Consider the following 18780-nt stretch of genomic DNA (forward strand, 5'->3'; position numbering starts at 1 on the left):
CTCTTTTCCCTCTTGAGACACTCGGCCAAACAAGGGCTTGTAGAAGCCTTGATTTGTTTCCTATTTTGTTCATGGCTTGCCTTTTTCTCAACTTGGCCGATTCCCTTATTGCATCCTCATGCAAATTTGTTTCCTATTTTTCTTTTGGCAAGTATCTTGATACATTTATGCACAAAATATTCTCTCTTCCTATGGGTATGTTGGGCGCCCATTATGTCTAGAAAAGGCTTCTAGAATTTTCTTCACTTGTTCATGACAACATAAGAAAAGGCCCATTTAGAATTTTCAATAAAATTCTCATGAAACGAAATTAATTCACAAGGCCCAATGATCAAGTCATGGCCGAGTGACATTAAGTCATCAAATGAACTTGTCAAAAAATTTATTGACATTCATTTCATCCTTTGTCTCAAAAGACAAAAAATACCCTTTTAACTATTTTCGTTCTTGTTTTGACTTAGCTTCCAGTTTAACTATTCCTATCGATGTGATTCGTGACAGTGACCTCATGGACCCAAATGAACAAAGCTTGAGCTAAACACTTGGACTCAAAAGTTCACAAACCTTTTCCAAGTTTAGCTTAATGCCAACTGACTCCACTAAAGAGTTGACACTGAAAATCTCTCGGTTCAAATGAATTTATTTTCTACTCAAGAATTCGACCTAATTATGATGAGCGGATCCACTGAATATTATCTATGTTTACCCTTCATGAATGTCATCAGCTAGTCGGGATTTACTAAATTACCATTTTACCCTTCTAGCTGTTATTTCCTCAACTCCTTTGTCGCTTGTGAATAAGTTAGAAACAATGTATTGACGAGGAGCTAACAAGTCACATTGTTTCATCCAAAAGAGTCAGGACTCAATTTGGACACTGGCCAGTTCATTTATTCACACTCCAAGGAACAAAGCATGAGGTGACATACATTGCATTTCAGCAATCTTGTACATGAATTCCATATCTATGAGAACTTCACAAAGTTACTCATGACATTCTCACAACTTAGTACTTCACCAATAGGCCCTGTTCGGAATCACATAGTGAGTCCGAACTCTGACTTTCTCAAATGAGAATACTAAGGTGTGAAATGGCATGTCTCATTTCAGGATTAAGGTAAGCATGATGCAATTCATACATAGTGACTTCGAGACATAAGAGGTTAAATGGTTTGTTCTTATATTGTCTCTAGAAGTGCACTGGTCAATTCAGTACCTTCGGAAGATACCTAGAAGAACTATAGAGTCTCCAACTCTCAATGCCTCATAACCAGACATCATAGATTCTTCTAACAATCGTACTGAGGTCAATAGTCCTTTGACCCTAAGATTGCGAATATATCGTTTTAAGCAAACTACGAATAGTTTGTTCATGCAAATCTACATTTGTCTCTTCGTAAGTTGTTAAGTTTGTTTATGGACTAAAAGACTAAGGTTTTATCATAAAGCTTCAAACAAAGAAAGAATGAATGAACGTTTCAACTTTATTAATGAATGAATAGGCAATTACAAGCAAGAGTCTTCATGAGACTTTATTACATCAAATGTACAAAATAAAGATTACAACTCTCTTCTTGTGGGCACCATTGACAACACAGCCTTGCGTGGGAAACTTCAAATTGCCATCCATCCCTCCCTATGATGGGCGGACTGACCCGAACTTCCACATCCAACACTACGAGACATGGATGACAATGCAAGGGCAACCGGACGCGACCCTATGCCAAGCCTTCAGCCTAACCCTCACGGGGTCGGGCTTTGAGTGGTTCCGGAGCCTGAGACCCGGGAGCATCCCGTCCTTCCGGGCTTTGCAGGAGGCTTTCCTCGCCCGCTTCGCCACGCTCGTGGCACAAAAGAAGTCAAAGACCCACCTCCTCTCCCTTCGGCAAGGGAGAGATGAGACGTTGAGGCAATACCTCGCTCGCTTCACCGAGGAATCTCACAAAGTCGAGGGCTTCGACGACAAGGAGGCCATCACGGCGATCACCGAAGGAGTTCGCACGAGCGACTTCCTCAAGTCCATTGTGGGGAAGGTCCCGCGAAGCATGGAAGAGCTGATGACGAGGGCCCGCACATACATGGGAATCGAGGACTATCTCGATGGCCAAGATGGCCGGAAGTCAGGGGGACAAGGTAGTCGACGCCGCGATGACCCAGACGGAGATCGTCCCGACCCTCGAAAGAGGAGGAACAAGGGAGGCCAGGCCCCTAACGGCCGCTCCCTCCCCGGGCCGAGACCGGCACACGTCGATAGCTTCCGAAAGTTCTCGACGTTCACCCCTTTGAACACCCCACCAGAGCGGATCCTAGCTCTGCACCGCGACAAGCTAGGGAGCCCTACTCCTCTCACAAAGGATCCTGCAAAGAGGGATCGAAACAAGTTCTGCGAATACCACCAAGATCACGGGCATCTAACATCCGAATGCTATCAACTCAAGCATCAGATTGAGGCCCTGATTCAAGACGGGAAACTGAAGGAATACGTCCTTAGAACGATCGGGACGGCCACGGCGTGCGATGAGCGCCCGCGGCAAGAAAGAAAGGGTCCGACGACGGTGACCGTCACGGACCGAGCAGCCATTGAAGAACCAGAAAGCTCGCAACTGCAAAGAACCTCGTCCACGCAAAGAAAGAAGTACGTGCGCGAAGTTTCCGAAGGGAAAATAGCGCACTACATCAACCACACATAAGAGGCTCCTCCCCCGGCCCCGTTCGAGTCCATGTTCTTCACTGGCCAAGAGGCGGCGCGAGTCTTCCACCCACATAACGACGCGATAGTCGTCTCGGCCCCGGTCGCCAACAACCTCGTCCGGAGAATCCTAATCGACAATGGGAGCTCCGCCGATATAATCTTCAAGTCGGCGTTGGACAAGATGAAGCTATCCGGGATGAGACCGACCCCGATATCGACCCCGCTCTTCGGCTTCTCCGGGGAAAGGGTCACGATGGAGGGAACTATCGACCTCCCGGTTACTTTCGGTACACCGGGGGGGCTCGAGGTGACCCACATCGTGTCGTTCCTGGTCGTGGATCAGCCCTCGGCATACAACGTCATCGTCGGCCGCCCGACTCTCAATCGGTTAAAGGCCATCACTTCCACTTACCACCTGATGATGAAGTTCTCGACGGACAAAGGGATAGCCATAATGTTGGGAGACCAATCAATGGCGAGGATGTGCTACGTCCAAGGCGTGGACGGGAAAGAAAAGGGAAAAATGGTGAGCACCGTCTTCCAACTCGGGGACAAGCTCCCGTGCGAAATAGGGAAAGGAGGAATCTTCGGAGAACTGGACCAGAGAGACGATGTCGAGCGTCGAAAGGTGGAGACACCGGACGACCTTGTTCCCGTCGTGTTGGACGATGCCAAACCTGACTAAGTAGTCAAGGTAGGCACCCAACTCCCGTCCGAAGTTGGAGCCCGGCTCGCCACCTTCCTTCGCGAGCACAAAGACGTCTTCGCATGGACACACGCCGACATGCCGCGGATCGACCCCGAGATAATGGTTCACCGTCTCAACGACGACAAGAGAATGGCTGAGCGCGTTCAACCACGACGGACGTTCAGTGGAGAGAGGTACCAAGCCATTGGTGAAGAGGTTGACAAACTTCTCGCCGCCGACTTCATCAGGGAGGCGGAACACCCCAAGTGGGTGTCCAACGTGGTGATGGTCAGAAAGCCAAACGGGAAGTGGCAGATCTGTATCGACTACAAAGATCTCAACAAAGCCTGCCCGAAGGACAGCTTCCCTCTCCCGAGGATCGAGCAACTTGTGGATGCCACGGCGGGCCACGAGTTATTAAGCTTCATGGACGCCTACTCAGGCTACAATCAGATCCGCATGCACGAGCCGGATCAGCTCAAGACCAACTTTGTTACAAATCGCGGACTCTACTGTTACAAGGTCATGCCTTTTGGCCTCAGAAACGCGGGGGCGACGTATCAAAGGTTGGTGAACCGAATGTTCGCCGATCAAATCGGCAAAACCATGGAGGTCTACGTTGACGATATGCTCGTCAAAAGCCTCAAGACCCACGACCACGTTCGAGACCTGGGAGAAATGTTTGCGATCCTGCGACGCTACAAGATGAAGCTCAACCCCAACAAATGCGCCTTTGGGGTCGAGTCCGGAAAATTCTTGGGCTACATGGTTAGCCGCCGCGGGATCGAGGCTAACCCTGAGAAGATTAGGGCGATCTTAGAGATGAGGTCGCCGCAGAAAGTGAAAGAAGTTCAGAGTCTGACAGGAAGGATCGCCGCCCTAACGCGATTCGTGTCCAAGGCCACCAACAAGTGCCAACCGTTCTTTAAGGCACTAAAGAAGACCGACGGGTTCATGTGGACGGAGAAGTGCGAGGAATCATTCCGCGAAATGAAAGCCTACTTCGCCTTCCCCCTGTTCCTTGCGAAGCCAAAGAATGGCGAAACCTTGTACATCTACCTCGCGGTTTCCGACAGGGCCGTGAGCGCGGTTCTCATACGTGAAGAAGACAAGGTGCAATGGCCGGTCTACTATGTTAGCAAGGCGCTCCTCGACGCCGAGACTCGATACTCGGAAATCGAGAGGTTGTCCCTCGCCCTTGTCATGAGCGCGAGAAAACTCCGACCCTACCCCATTGTGATCCGCACGGGATATCCCATCGAGAAGGCCCTTCAAAAAGGGACCTCCTCTCGAATGGCCGTGTGGTCCCAAGAGTTGGGCAAGTACGGGGTCGAGTTCCAGCTAAGAACCGCCATCAAGGGCCAGGCCCTCGCCGACTTCATCGCCGAATTCACAACGCCCCCGACCGACGATGGCGACGAGGGTAGTAAGGGCGCGAAAGACAAGGAGGACGACCACGGCGAGCCGTCAAGGAAGAGGGCCAGCGGCCCGATAGGGCCGGTCTGTGACTTGCACGTAGATGGCGCGTCAAATGCCCGGGGGGGCTGGCGCCGGCGTGGTGCTCATGAATCCCGATAGGGAAAAACTGAGATATGCCCTGCGGTTCGAGTTCAAGGCTTCCAACAACGAGGCGGAGTACGAGGCTCTGATCGTTGGCTTGGAGCTGGCGGACAGGCTAGGCGCCCAAAACCTGCGCATCCACTGCGACTCGCAGTTGATCGTGAACCAGGTTAAGGGCGACTACGCCGCCAAAGAGCCGAACATGGTCGCATACTTATCCAAAACCCGAAAGAACCTAGAGGCACTGTCATGGTTCGAGATCGTCCAAGTCCCCCGAGAAGCGAGCATCGACGCTGACGCCCTAGCTCGCCTCGCATCCGGGATAGATGAGGAGGACGAAGGCAGCGTCCCGATCGAGGTGCTGACCCGACCCTACGTCTCGAGAGGCGAAGTAGGGGTAGTTGAAGAGACTCCGCCTCCCTCGTGGATGACACCGCTCGTTGAATTCCTTAAGCGAGGAGTCGTCCCCGAAGACAAAGAGGAGGCCAAAAAGCTGAGAAGCTTGGCGCCGAAATACACCATGAGGGAGAACAACCTGTTCAAAAGAGGCTATTCCATGTCCCTCCTCCGCTGCTTGACCGAGGTCGAAGCGAAGAGGGCGCTCCACGAGGTGCATGAGGGGGTGTGCGGAAACCACGCCGCCGGACAGTCTTTGGCGTTGAAACTCCTGAGGCTCGGATATTTTTGGCCAACCTTGAAAAAGGACTCCCACGAGTGGGCCAAAAGGTGCGACAAATGCCAAAGGTTCGCCCACATCCCGCGCCAAGCACCGGTACCACTATGTCCGATCATCGTACAGCGCCCCTTCACAAAATGGGGAATCGATCTCATCGGCGAGCTACCTATGGCTCCGAGACAGTACAAGCATGCGATCGTGGCAATCGACTATTTCACGAAGTGGGTAGAGACCGAACCACCGCGCGAAACGCGACCGGCAAAACTCCTTTCGCTCTAGCGTTCGGAGTCGAGGCCGTGGTACCCGTCGAGACCAAGCTGCCGACCCTGCGCATCGAGGAATACAAAGAAACCGCCAACGACAACGCAATCAGGCTCGAGCTGGACCTCATAGATGAAAGGAGGGCGGATGCGGTCACCCGCCTTGCTACACAAAAGATGAAGGTCGAAAAGGACTACAACTCCAAGGTCAAGCTACGGCAGTTCACCGACGGAAGCCTCGTCCTCAGGAGGGTGTTCCAAAACACCAAAGTGCAAGGGGCGGGAGTCTTGGGCCCCACTTGGGAAGGTCCATACCGCGTGCGCTGGGCCATCCACAGCGGCTCGTACGAGCTCGAGAACCTGGAAGGACTCGTATTCACGCACCCTTGGAACGCGGAACACCTTCGGCGGTACTACCAATAGACGCCCGTTCCCGCTTACTCTATGTTTTGTTATGTCATTCCATTTTCAATTTTTAAAATGACATTTTTTAATCTCAAGTACGGCCGAACGGCCTGGGAATGTAATTTTTTTATTTTAACGTTGTAATCGAATTACACTTCGCTTCGAAACCTTTACTTTATTTTGTAACAATTTCTCGTCTTCTCTGCGAGCACACAAGAAACTCGGGGGGCTAATGGGAAACAATGCTCAATGAAACTAGAGCTCACTCGCTCAACAAAAAAAAAACAACTCAAAAACAAAAGTATAACAAAGTCTCAAGGGGCCGATGGTTAGGCCGGAGGTCCCAAGGAAAGACTTATCACGTAACTCCTCGTGCAGACTCCACCTGAGTCCTCAAGTTGAGTAACGGATTGTTGGGATGTCGAGCTCGTCGCTTCGCCTAGTCAAGCTCGCCACTTCGCCTAGTCGAGCTCGCCACTCCGCCTAGTCGAGCTCGCCACTTCGCCTGGCACTGCTCCTAGTCGAGCTCGCCTGGTCGAGCTCCTAGTCGAGCTCGCCACTACTCCTAGTCGAGCTCGCCGCTTCGCCTGGTCGAGCTCCTAGTCGAGCTCGCCACTGCTCCTAGTCGAGCTCGCCGCTTCGCCTGGTCGAGCTCCTAGTCGAGCTCGCCACTGCTCCTAGTCGAGCTCGCCACTCCGCCTGGTCGAGCTCCTAGTCGAGCTCGCCACCGCTCCTAGTCGAGCTCGCCGCTTCGCCTGGTCGAGCTCCTAGTCGAGCTCGCCACTGCTCCTAGTCGAGCTCGCCACTTCGCCTGGTCGAGCTCCTAGTCGAGCCCACCACTGCTCCTAGTCGAGCTCGCCTGGTCGAGCTCCTAGTCGAGCTCGCCACTGCTCCTAGTCGAGCTCGCCACTTCGCCTGGTCGAGCTCCTAGTCGAGCCCACCACTGCTCCTAGTCGAGCTCGTCACTTCGCCTGGTCGAGCTCCTAGTCGAGCTCGCCACGGCTCCTAGTCGAGCTCGTCACTTCGCCTGGTCGAGCTCCTAGTCGAGCTCACCACTGCTCCTAGTCGAGCTCGCCACTCCGCTTGGTCGAGCTCCTAGTCGAGCTCGCCACTGCTCCTAGTCGAGCTCCTAGTCGAGCTCGCCACTTCGCCTGGTCGAGCTCGCCGCTGCTCCTAGTCGAGCTCGCCAATTCGCCTGGTCGAGCTCCTAGTCGAGCTCGCCACTTCGCCTGGTCGAGCTCCTAGTCGAGCTCGCCACTGCTCCTAGTCGAGCTCGCCACTCCGCCTGGTCGAGCTCCTAGTCGAGCTCGCCACTGCTCCTAGTCGAGCTCGCCACTGCTCCTAGTCGAGCTCGCCACTCCGCCTGGTCGAGCTCCTAGTCGAGCTCGCCACTGCTCCTAGTCGAGCTCGCCACTTCGCCTGGTCGAGCTCGCCACTACTCCTAGTCGAGCTCGCCACTCCGCCTGGTCGAGCTCCAAGTCGAGCTCGCCACTGCTCCTAGTCGAGCTCACCACTTCGCCTGGTCGAGCTCCTAGTCGAGCTCGCCGCTGCTCCTAGTCGAGCTCGCCAATTCGCCTGGTCGAGCTCCTAGTCGAGCCCGCCACTTCGCCTGGTCGAGCTCCTAGCTCGGTAGTCAAAACCCAAGCTAAATATCAATAAATCGGATCCGCGCACCGGACCTCCGACCCCCGCGCGACGCTCTCGCGCAATTCCACGCCCCGCACACCGATAGGCAATGGGGCGTCGGTAGATCACATCCGCGCACCGGACCGTCGATCTCGGCAGTCAAAACCCAAGACGTGACGCGCGTACCTACAACTACCGCGCTCACCGGAAACTGCAAGCTCGTCCCGATACGCACGCCGATAGGTAGCGTACTCGCAGCAAGACGAGCGCGACGGCCACCCAGCTCGCACCCGCCGACAGGCGACGAGTCACGAATGAATGGCCGAAGGTCGCACCCGCCGGGCGAATCTGGTCTAGCCAGCATCCGCGGGAAGCTTCGCCGCCAAGTGCGGCAGTAAGCCGTGCAAACCGGTTATGCTAGGTAAGGCATGCTGGGCTCGTGAGACACGCACCAATCACAACGCGCGAATCGATTACGCTAAGCATGGCAAGTCAAGAAAATAAGACGCATAACAGACAGAAAAGCTCTGACTAAGGCAAACAATGTTATACGAACAAACCAAAAAAGAAAAGCATAAGAACACGACAAACTTCTAACGGAAGAAAAACATAACAAAATTCCGGAAGAATGCGTGACGCAAGCGCTAAACAAGTGCGCGGAAAACCGAAGAAAACTCGGCTACTCCGAGCCGAAGTCGATCTGCTCTTCGTCTTCCTCGGGGCAGGGGGCTCCAAACCCACCGATGACTCCTCCGTCGAGTTGGAGGTCCGCCGACTGAGCGGCTTCCGCGGGGGCTTGAGTACGCAGGTCGTCCTCGGGCGACTCGCCGTCCAGAGGAGGAAACATGACGTCGAAGAAGGAAAACCTGGTCCCGCGAGACACGTTCTCCTCCACGGTCGCGTCTCGGACTCGTTTGGCTACCTCATAGCGGGCCGCCTCCAGCGCGAGGTCCCAGTCATCCTCCAGGTCCGTCTTGCACTGAACGGCGTCGTCTTTCTCCTCGGCAAGGATCTGCACCTCGGCCCGCAAAGTATCCCTCTCCCTCTCGGCCTTGACCCGGGAGATATCACTCGCTGACAGCCGGGCGTGGACGATGTTCAGCTCCTCATCCCGACTCGAAAGCGCCGCTTGGAGTTTCTTTGTCTCCCCTAAGAAGGTGTTGGTCGCCTGCTCCGCCTTCTCCCGAGACGCCTGCCCGGCCGTGCGAAGCAATTTCTCGGTCGCCAACTCCTCGCGAGCTCGCTTCAGCTCCTCCTCGAGTGCTTGGAATTCTCGAGCAGTACGGGCTCCCGCTAGGGCGTCAGCATGGGCGGCCGCCGTGCTCTCCTTGTCCTTCTCCATAATCTGCATACGCCGCAGCAGGTCCCGAAGAATGCGACCGCTTTGCTCTTGACGTGCGAGCATCTGCAAAGACAAGCGATATACGTATAATCGAAGTAAGCATAAGGGTTACGCATGAGATAAGCAGGCGTATCATACCTTTCGGGCATCGCCGATCCCGTTTTTGAAATGCTCCAGATTGCTTGCCGTCAGCAAACCCTTGAAGTCCCGCAGAGAGGTCTCAAGAATCCCTCGGGAGCACTGATCCCTCAACTCCGCCGCCTCCGCCAGGAGCATCGAATCCATGTCATCCGGCACCGTCGATGTGTGGGCGCGCTTGTGGCCGGAGGGTGGCCCGAAGGGAATCGACGACGACGATCGCTTGTTAGAAGAGATCGCCTCGTTCCCCGCCCGCGGCGGCGACCCTTGGCGGCGAACCTCGGCTCGGGGGCCAGCCACGGTCGTGGCTTCAGCGATAGGTGCCACTGTCGGCACGTGTATGCGCGGCCGATGTCGTTTGGGCATGGTATCTGAAAGAGAGAGAGACGGCAGTAAGTTGGAATACACATGATAAGCTTAATACAACAGAGAGCGCGATAACGCGAGAGCGTCTGAACGGATAGTACCCCCCGATGGGAGGGGCGGACGAGCCCCCCACCTCTGATACAAGGTCCTCCGCAACCTCCACGCCAAGACCGAGGCACGGAGGGACGTTGCCACAAGGCACGAACCACCCGGTCCTCGCCATGAGGTCCGGGGACTCGAACAGTGACCCATGCCGCCTCGAATCCGGGATCGCTTTGATCACAGATACGAGTTCGGAATCTTCTACGTCCCCGACGGAGCGAAAGTCGACCGCGGGCCCAAACGCTAAGGGCGCGGACCCAAAGGCCGACTCGGAAACCTACACCCAAGGGTATCGATGCTTGGAGGTAACTTTGGTAACGATGGAGATGCGCTTCCGAGGGCACGCGCAGTAGAAGCCCGGTTTCCCCGGGACCCCGCGAACGACCACGAGATCCTGGATATCGTCGGTGGTGACTGCCCGCTTCTTCGCTCGGTAGAGCGTCATATGGCACGCGGCGACCGCCCGGTAGAAGGACGGAGACATCTGCGACGCGTGCACCCCCAACCGAATCAATAGCTCTTGAATCACCGGCTGGAAGGGTAACCGTAGCCCCCCGCGAAGACTCGCCTCGTGGATGGCCGCGTGTCCATTCGGAGGACGGGTCGGGCGATCGTCGGGCAACGGCCTCAGGATCGACACCGAGTCTGGGATGCCGTAACGCTTCCTCAAATTCGCGAAGCTAACGACCGAGAGCAAGCTCGGGACATCGACGCCCGAGCAGTCCAGGTCGCCGCGGATTGCAGACCCCTCACGGCGGCCGCCCGAGCCAGCCGGCCCTGTTTCCCCCTTGTCCGGCCCGGCAGCGGGCCCACCGTCGGTGCCCGGCCTGTCCAGAGAGTTCCCTCGCGCGCCCAGGCCACCCGGGCTCCTTGGGCACTCGCCCGGCCCATTGGCGCTTGCGTCTGGCCCGGCGGCACATCCCGACTCGCCAGGTGGGACGCCACCGACCCCTAGGGCTAGGGCAACCAGCGCCTCGGTCGCCGCCCCTTGGCCGGCGCTGTCTGGCCGGCGTTCCTCGTCTCTAGCACCGGCGTTATCGCCAGCAACACCGCCCGTCTCCGATCGACCTCCACCGATGCATCCCTCCTCGAGGGAGACCGGACCCAGAGTACCCGGGCCTCCCTCGCCGCCGCTCGACTGCCAGACAGTCCCAGCGTCGCCGCCCGGGACCGGCGCGACTCTCCCTGCGCCCGGCTCGGCCGACGCTACTCCTTCCAGGGCGGGTGCTCCACCGGCGCGGTTTGGGCCTCTCCCGGCAACACCTCTAACACAGACAAGGTCGACGGGGGTCGGCCCGCCTTCGCACGAACTCGCCTCGGCGGGCGCACCTTCCCCCAGGCCGCGCGCGTCCCCGACGACCTCGGGGTCCCTCTGGCGACGACTCCGGCGCGCGTACGCTCCTCCGCGTCGGCCAGCCGCGCATCGACCGAACGAGGATCACCTCCAGCCATCTCAACCGACCCGTTGCCCGAAGGCGGTGATGGGGGCGCTGCGTTTTGGGTATTCACAGGGGGTAAGAATTGCGCCCAAAGATCGTCTAGGTTAGCATCTTGATCCACGAGCAGAGGGAAGGGGTCATCTTCAACGGACCCACGCCCCGACAGATGGTTAGTGGGGACCATTGGCACGTGTAGCGAGGCAAAAAAAACGAAAAGAAACTAGAGAAGGGAAATTAAATAGCGAAAGAGGCTCGGGTCGAACCTTTTTCACGATGGGTCGCTTCAGTGGGTTGGGGATGACGGGAATCTTGAGTTTACCGCACAAGCTTCACTCGACGATAAACTCGGGGGGCTAATGTTATCGGCCCAATCCCGATCGAAGCTATTCAAAGGGAAAAAAGCAATCGGACTTGCCCTAGCCATTAATCGGCCCTTGGGCCGATTAAGCCAAAGGCCGGCCCAATGGCCTCGGCCCAAGACCGAGCTCAACCTCGGCCTGGCGAGCTCGACCCTGGCCTCAGCTCGACCTCGGCCTGGCGAGCTCGACCTCGGCCTCAGCTCGACCTCGGCCTGGCGAGCTCGACCCCGGCCTCAGCTCGACCTCGACCTGGCGAGCTCGACCTCGGCCTTGCGAGCTCGACCTCGGCCTCAGCTCGACCTCGGCCTGGCGAGCTCGACCTCGGCCTCAGCTCGACCTCGGCCTGACGAGCTCAACCTCGGCCTCACGAGCGACTTCGGCCTCACAGGCCTATCCTCGGCCCTATGCCATCCTCGGCCGAGCTTATGTTCGGCCAAAGGGCCCACCAATGACGCCAGCCCATGTTGTTCTCAGCCCAGGGGCACGCCAATGACGCCAGCCTATGTTATCCTCGGCCAGGGGGCACATCAATAGCACCAGTCTATGTTATCCCCTACCGAGCCCATGCTGTCCCCAGCCGAGGGGCCCACCAGTGACGCCGCCCTATGTTATCCTCGGCCAGGGGGCACATCAATAGCACCACCCTATGCTATCCTCGGCCAATGGCTATCCTCGGCCATTTGCTTCACTCGGCCAAGGGACCCACCAATGACCCCTTTGGTCGCCTATAAATACAAGAGGCCCTCCCTCTTCAAAAGGTAATCCAAGTTTGAGGAAGGAAACACTGCCGAACTCACCTTTCGCTCGTTTCTCTCAAGTCTCGGCTCCTAAATACTTAAACCCTCTATTATCCACCTCAATCCCACTAATGTTGGGCGTCGGAAAGGTAAACAGAGGCACCCCCTCTGTTTCCCCTTTTTAGCTCACGGTTCTCTCATCCTTTCTAGGTACCCCGGCGAGCTCAGACACCACCGACAGCCAAGGGAAGACTCGGGACACGGAGTCCTACACGCTCAAGCCCAGGCGGGGCCACTTGGTCCGGCCTTGGGTCTAAACGCCTGTGGCTTCTAAATCGTTGTCCGAAAAACGGCGACAACACTCTCTTTATTCTAGCTCCAGTCCGAAATCCGGGGAATCAAGTAGTCACCGGCCGGGAGTGGATATTAGGACAAGTGCTGATTCGGTATGCCTTGACGTCATAGATATTCATTCTCCAACCATGATTTATAAAGAAGGATTATATGCTAACAAAGCTGCACTGAAAAAATATTTGGGCATGTTTGCAATCAGCAATCATTTCACGTTCAAGACAAGGAGTTCAAGCAAGATGTATCTCCACGTCGTTTTCCGTGATGAGTCCTGTAAGTGGGGTGTTCGGGCATTTAGATTGAAGCAGACTGACATTTTTCAAATTAAGAGGTAAATCTATCTTCTTTGAGTTTTATATTTCAGTTTTTGCATAGTTTCTATGTGATATTTAATTATACGGATGTAACAAAGTTGTTTGTAGTAGTTACACATCTTTAACTAATGCTCTTATATCAGTTACGTGTTTACTAAATCGTGTGCATTAATTACTCCTTTGTATTTACAACATGGGCATTAGTTACACCTTTATAACTAGTGCACCATAATTACTTACAAATGTTTAACTATATCCAGTACACTAGTTATACGTCCATGCGTAACTAATGCACTGGTTTTAGATACACATACATTACTAATTATGCATTGATTAGTTACCTAAAAGTAACTACTGCTTTGGAAACCTTATTTAGTTATAAACCCAACTTCTTCTTTCTTGTACTTACTTTATATGTTCGATTCTGTTCATACATGTTCTACATAGTTTAGACAAGGCAATCATCCTCAGGCTATGTGCACTTTCGTAAGGAGTATTATGAAACACCAATACGTAGATCCAGCATTGTCACAGTGCAGACCAAGGGACATCAGGGTGACGATGCAGGTAGAATTATGGAGTGGATATGAAGTATAAAAAAGTTTGGAGCGCTAGAGAGAGGGCACTAGAGATGCTATACAGCACCGAGAGAGAGTCGTTCGCTAATCTTCCGACGTTCCGATACATGATGGAGATCTTGAATCCAGGTTCATCATTCGACCTTGAGACTATTGTTTAATCCCGTTATTTTAGATACTTCTTCATAAGTCTTAGTGCTTGGAAAATGGGATGGAAGTATTGTCGTCCTGTAATTATTATCAACATGACGTTTTTGAAGGATTATTATAAAGGCACTCTCTTTTCGGCATGTGCGATGGACGTACACAAACAGATTTTTCTACTGGCATTTGGTGTTAGGAGTTCCGAGAAAACGTCTTCGTGGGTTTACTTCTTGACAAAACTAAATGAAGCTATTGGAGAGAGGGAACATCAAGTCACTATGTCGGATAGGAACAAGGGCATCAAACACGTTGTAGAACAATGGCATCATTAGTGACTCATGAAAAACTAATCATGTAAAACTCAAATGGTCCTATAAATTGAACAGAATCATCACAAACATACATAAAATACAAGAGATAACTGGGGAAGGGAAATGAAATGACAAGTAAGTTGAGTTAAAATGGCTGTTATCAATAAGATGAGTTAGCATTGAGGAAATTAGTTACTTAGTGGTAATAGGGTAATAGCGAATGTCGTTAAAAAAGTACAAAGTCATAGAATGGTAATATTTTTATTATATTTTTTTGGAAAGCGGACTAAAATCACTCCTAGTGTAAGCTATTTCCCATTTTTTATTATTTTTTTTAATTTTTTATTATTATTACGAGACTCGTTACTATGCAAGTTTAAAATATGTTATTGTTTGTATAATTTTCAAATGGGTTATCCATAATATAGGGTAAGCTTTTCTGAAATTTAGGTAAACTTTTTTAGACAAAGCCCAAAATAATCTTTTGTACTGCAATTGTTAATTTTATTAATCGTTGATTTCTTAATTGACAACATTTTAAATGGGTTATCCATAATATAGTGTTCATTTTAATTATGACAACATTTTCTATCGACAATCTGCCTTTTTGTAACAGATGCTTTGGCCATCGACAATCTGCTTTTTTTTTTTTTTTTTTTTTTTTTTTAATTTTATCTAAAATTTTGTTTGCATATCCATTACCGTCATTTCTATTAAATTGAATCATCTACAATCGACATTTAGTAATTACTTTTACCATATATTAAAAAAAAATTGTCATATAGCCGATGAGTTTATTAAGTGTGAAATATTTAGTCGTCAAACTATTTTCTCGACAAACTTATCCCTTGAACTTTTAGTTTGCTCAATTTAGTAGTTTCCAATAGCTAAGGAGAACAAGAACCTCGTCAACAATGACGATGAGCCGCCTTATTTTCGCAGGATACATACCATCACTAAATAACTCTCAAATTGACTTGCTGAATAACTCTCAAATTGCAAACGAACTGACAAGCTCACAAGGCTAAAACAGAGTCGTGCCAAAACGACCTAAATCGTTATGCTTTTAGATTCTGGACTTAAAGATATACAGAATTGTAAATAGAGTTTTTTTTAATGTGAGGATTTTATCCCTTATTTCATTCTAATAATGAGTGACTGGTTTACTCTAGCCCAAGAAAGTCTTCCACATACAAAGAGACGGTCGCTTTCCCTCCAAAATCACAAACAGGCCAAACCTCCCTTTCTCTGTCTCCAAGAAGTAAAAGAAAGAAAAGTCCAGAGACAAACAGAACTCCAATGGCTTGTTGTAGTTCAGGGTCATGGAAAGCACCGGTGTACTTCACAATGTCCGTAGTCTTGGCCTTCATAGCCATCACAACCTCGCTCCACTCGAAGCCCCGAGGTCCCGCTCCGGCGACGAGACTCCCTTCTTCCCTTCAACTCTCTCTGAACGCCTCGAAAGCCCTGAGACAAGCCGGTTTCAACGCGGTCGCGACTCTCCTACAAGTCTCGCCGGAGATCTTCCTCTCTCCTTCCCGCAACGCCACAATCTTCGCCCTCCAAGATCCAGAAATCTCAAACTCCTCTCTCCCCCCCAAACTCCTCATAAATCTCCTCCAATACCACACTTGTCCTCTCACCCTCCCATTCAAGGCCCTCTCGCGGAAGCCCCTCGGAACCTGCCTCCCGACCCTCCACGGAAGGAAAAAGATCGCCATCACGAGGCTCGAGAAATCTGATCGGACGGTCGAGATCAACGGCGTCATGGTGTCCCACCCGGACATCTTCCTCTCCCAGACTCTCTCCGTCCACGGAGTCCTCGAGCCCTTCTCGCCGCTCGACCCCGAAGATCTTCGCCAGGGCTGGGACGCGATCCAGGCCCCAGACTGCGGATCCGGGTCCTTCCTCGCCTCGGATTTCCTCCTCGATCCCACGGTCCAGATCCTCGAGTGGTCGTCGATCGTGAGGACGCTGAGCTCCAATGGGTTCGTCGCGTTCGCGATAGGGCTCAACTCGGTTCTTGACGGGATTCTTGAAGACTATAAAGGATTGGAGTCTGTGACCATCTTCGCTCCGCCGAGTCTGTTGGCTCTCGCGTCTCCGTTGCCTGTTCTCACCGCGACCGTGAGGTTTCACGTGCTTCCTCAGAGGCTGACTTACCCGGAACTCGCGGCCATGCCGGCCGGGACACAGCTCATGACTCTGGCTGTGGGTTTTCGAGCCGAGGTCACGGGTTTTGGCCCAGGGCTCGCCATCAACAGGGTTGACATCGTGGCGCCGGACATTTTTTCGTCGCAGAGATTCGCTGTGCACGGGATTTCTAGAGCTTTTGAGGTTACTGATCCCTATGATAAACCTACGGTATAATAATGTTTGAGCATTACTTTTGCTTTTATTGTTTCCTTTCTATGTGTATAAGCTCAATATGAATTCTAAATCTACATCGATTGTAAGAAAAACCACCCAGAAAACTTTACCTGGCTTTGTTTACATACATCCGCAACCATAAAAATGCATTTCAAGATTGAATCTTGATTCTTCTCGTGACAATACTAGTCGCTCTCGATCCCAATAGGGTCAGATTACGAGCCTCGACCAGCTCCGAATTCCGAAACAAACCTGCGATATTGTCCACTCCATCGGAACCAATCTCCTCCACGATCACCACGCACATTCCACCGAGCCGGACTGTTCGCTCCATCTCCGCCGCGGCGCGGTCAGGGAAGAGCGCCTCCGCCACGCGCGCGCCGAAGGCCAGGTCGAACGCGCCGTCGGAGAAAGGGAGCTTGTGAGGATCGGCGCGTGAGACGAGCGGCGGAGATCCCACGACCTCGACGGCGGTGACGTCAGCCACCCCGAGACCTGCTAGCGCGGCAGCGGCGTGGCCCGCTCCGGCGGAGACGCATAGGACCCTCGAGTCGTTCCGCAGGGCGGCGAGGCCGGCGAAGAAGCGCGCGTGCGACGAGACGCCGTCGCGCCACGCGCGGGTTGACCAGAGTTTGGCGTTGCGTTTCTCGAGGGTGGTGTGGGCGCGTGACGACACGTGGCACGAGGACTTGGGGATCGTTGATTGGGGAGGCAGGCGGGTTTGCGGGGTTTGGAGGAAGAGTGATAGGAGTGTTATTGTGGCGATTATCATGGACGCGTATGATAGTCTGTTGAGGATTGTTTCCATTTTTCTTTGTTGGTGAACGTTGGATTGGATTAGATCTCTCTACTTGGGAAAGGTTAGCCCGTTTGGATGTTGATTTTCATGGCGATTTGGTGTTTCGCTCACAGACGGTGCTTGCGAGTAAATGAAGAATCGAAGAAGATGGTGGTGGCAGTTGGAGTTGGGGGAGAAAGGGGATGGCGAGTAAGAATGTGACATTTGAAAATAAGTTTAAAATGTTAACACAAGTTTAGAAAAGGGAATCTTTCAAAAAAAAAAAAAGTTTAGAAAATGGAAAATAACACATTTATACCATGTGTTTTAGTGAAATGCGAAGTTTAACCCTCGATTTTAAAATATGTCGAGTTCATACCCTCTGTTTAACTAAAATGATGAAATTATACCATCAGTTTAACTACAACGACGAAATTATACCCTGAAATGAATAACAGCGTCACAAATCTCCATTTCATTGATATTAACTCTTATATAAGAAAAACCAAATCAAATCTAAATCAGTACCCTAACTTCCAAATTCTCAATTTTGAAATAAAAATAGTCTTAAATTGAAATTAAATAATAAAACTCATACCTCCTAATAAATTACTTCATTCCGTGTTCGAATTGTAACTCTAAATCCTGGATTCTCTGTTTGAATATGCGATTTTGATGACTATCAACTATCGATGTTTACCCATTTGCATCTTTCTATGTTCTTCACGATTAAGAGACTATTGTTTATTTTTTAGTTTTTAAATAAATTACATATATGGCGCGAATGAATAAAGATAATTGGTGTTTATATATAAATATTATAGTCAACGTCAATGAAAAGTCAATAAAAAAAATATTCGTGACACTGTTGTCTATTTCAGGGTATAATTTCGTCATTTTAGTTAAACAGAGGGTATGAACTCGACATTTTTGAAAACCGAGGGTTAAACTCGAGATTTCACTAAAACACAGGGTATAAATGTGTTATTTTCCCAAATATATGGGGTAATTTATGTCATTTCTTACTAAAAAGCAATGACATCATTTTAAACTACTAAAAAAAAAAATCTAGGCCCTTTTTTTGGGCAAAACAAATACAAAATAAATTTCGGTTCACTTAATCGATTTGTAAGTTTTTTATTTATATAATTCTTCGTACTTCTAGGCAAGGAATAAAATGTTGCCGGCAATCGGCGAAACTCGCCTGGAAATTCCTTGCTGGTGACAAAACGGCCAGCGAAAGAAGTTTGTGTCGTTTCCTCGTTTTTTGTCGTTCGAAAATCGAGGAAACGACATGTCGTTTCGGTGACCGAATATCCACTGTTGTCGTTCGAAGCTTGTTACGAAACGCAAAAAATTTCCTGGACTTTCGGCGAAAGTCAAAGAAAACGAAAAAAAAGAAGGCGTTCGGCGGAGAAGAAGACGCAGACTTTTTTCGTTTCTTGCGCAGTTGCAGATGACGCACGAAGAAGAAGACGGAAGAAGAAGAAGAAAACAAACGTAATTGAGCAAGATTTGGTTAATTGCTCATTTAAGTTCTTAGC

The 18780-nt window shown here is 51.4% G+C and overlaps 2 protein-coding genes across 3 annotated transcripts; one reads left to right on the forward strand and one right to left on the reverse strand.

The window, feature by feature from the left end:
• Positions 1-15387: 15387 nt before the first annotated feature.
• On the forward strand, positions 15388-16458 carry FLA21 (FASCICLIN-like arabinogalactan protein 21 precursor). Its single transcript, XM_089623334.1, has one exon. The coding sequence runs from the start codon at positions 15388-15390 to the stop codon at positions 16456-16458; it is 1071 nt and encodes a 356-aa protein (XP_089479460.1).
• LOC149408033 (uncharacterized) lies at positions 16300-17460 on the reverse strand. 2 transcript variants are annotated; one of them, XM_089616164.1, is made up of 2 exons: positions 16569-17460; positions 16300-16396 (listed from the first exon to the last, which is right to left on the reverse strand). In XM_089616164.1, the coding sequence occupies exon 1, from the start codon at positions 17264-17266 to the stop codon at positions 16610-16612; it is 657 nt and encodes a 218-aa protein (XP_089472290.1). In that variant the 5' UTR covers positions 17267-17460; the 3' UTR covers positions 16300-16396; positions 16569-16609. The 2 variants fall into 2 exon arrangements, with proteins under 2 accessions (XP_089472290.1, XP_089472289.1); XM_089616163.1 differs by having other exon boundaries at positions 16313-16447.
• Between the last annotated feature and the right edge of the window lie 1320 nt (positions 17461-18780).

This window comes from Urtica dioica, chromosome 1 (genome assembly GCF_054948205.1).
Source record: "Urtica dioica subsp. dioica isolate 48M chromosome 1, U.dioica_male_clone48M_v1_H2, whole genome shotgun sequence".
Classification (NCBI taxonomy): Eukaryota; Viridiplantae; Streptophyta; class Magnoliopsida; order Rosales; family Urticaceae; genus Urtica; species Urtica dioica.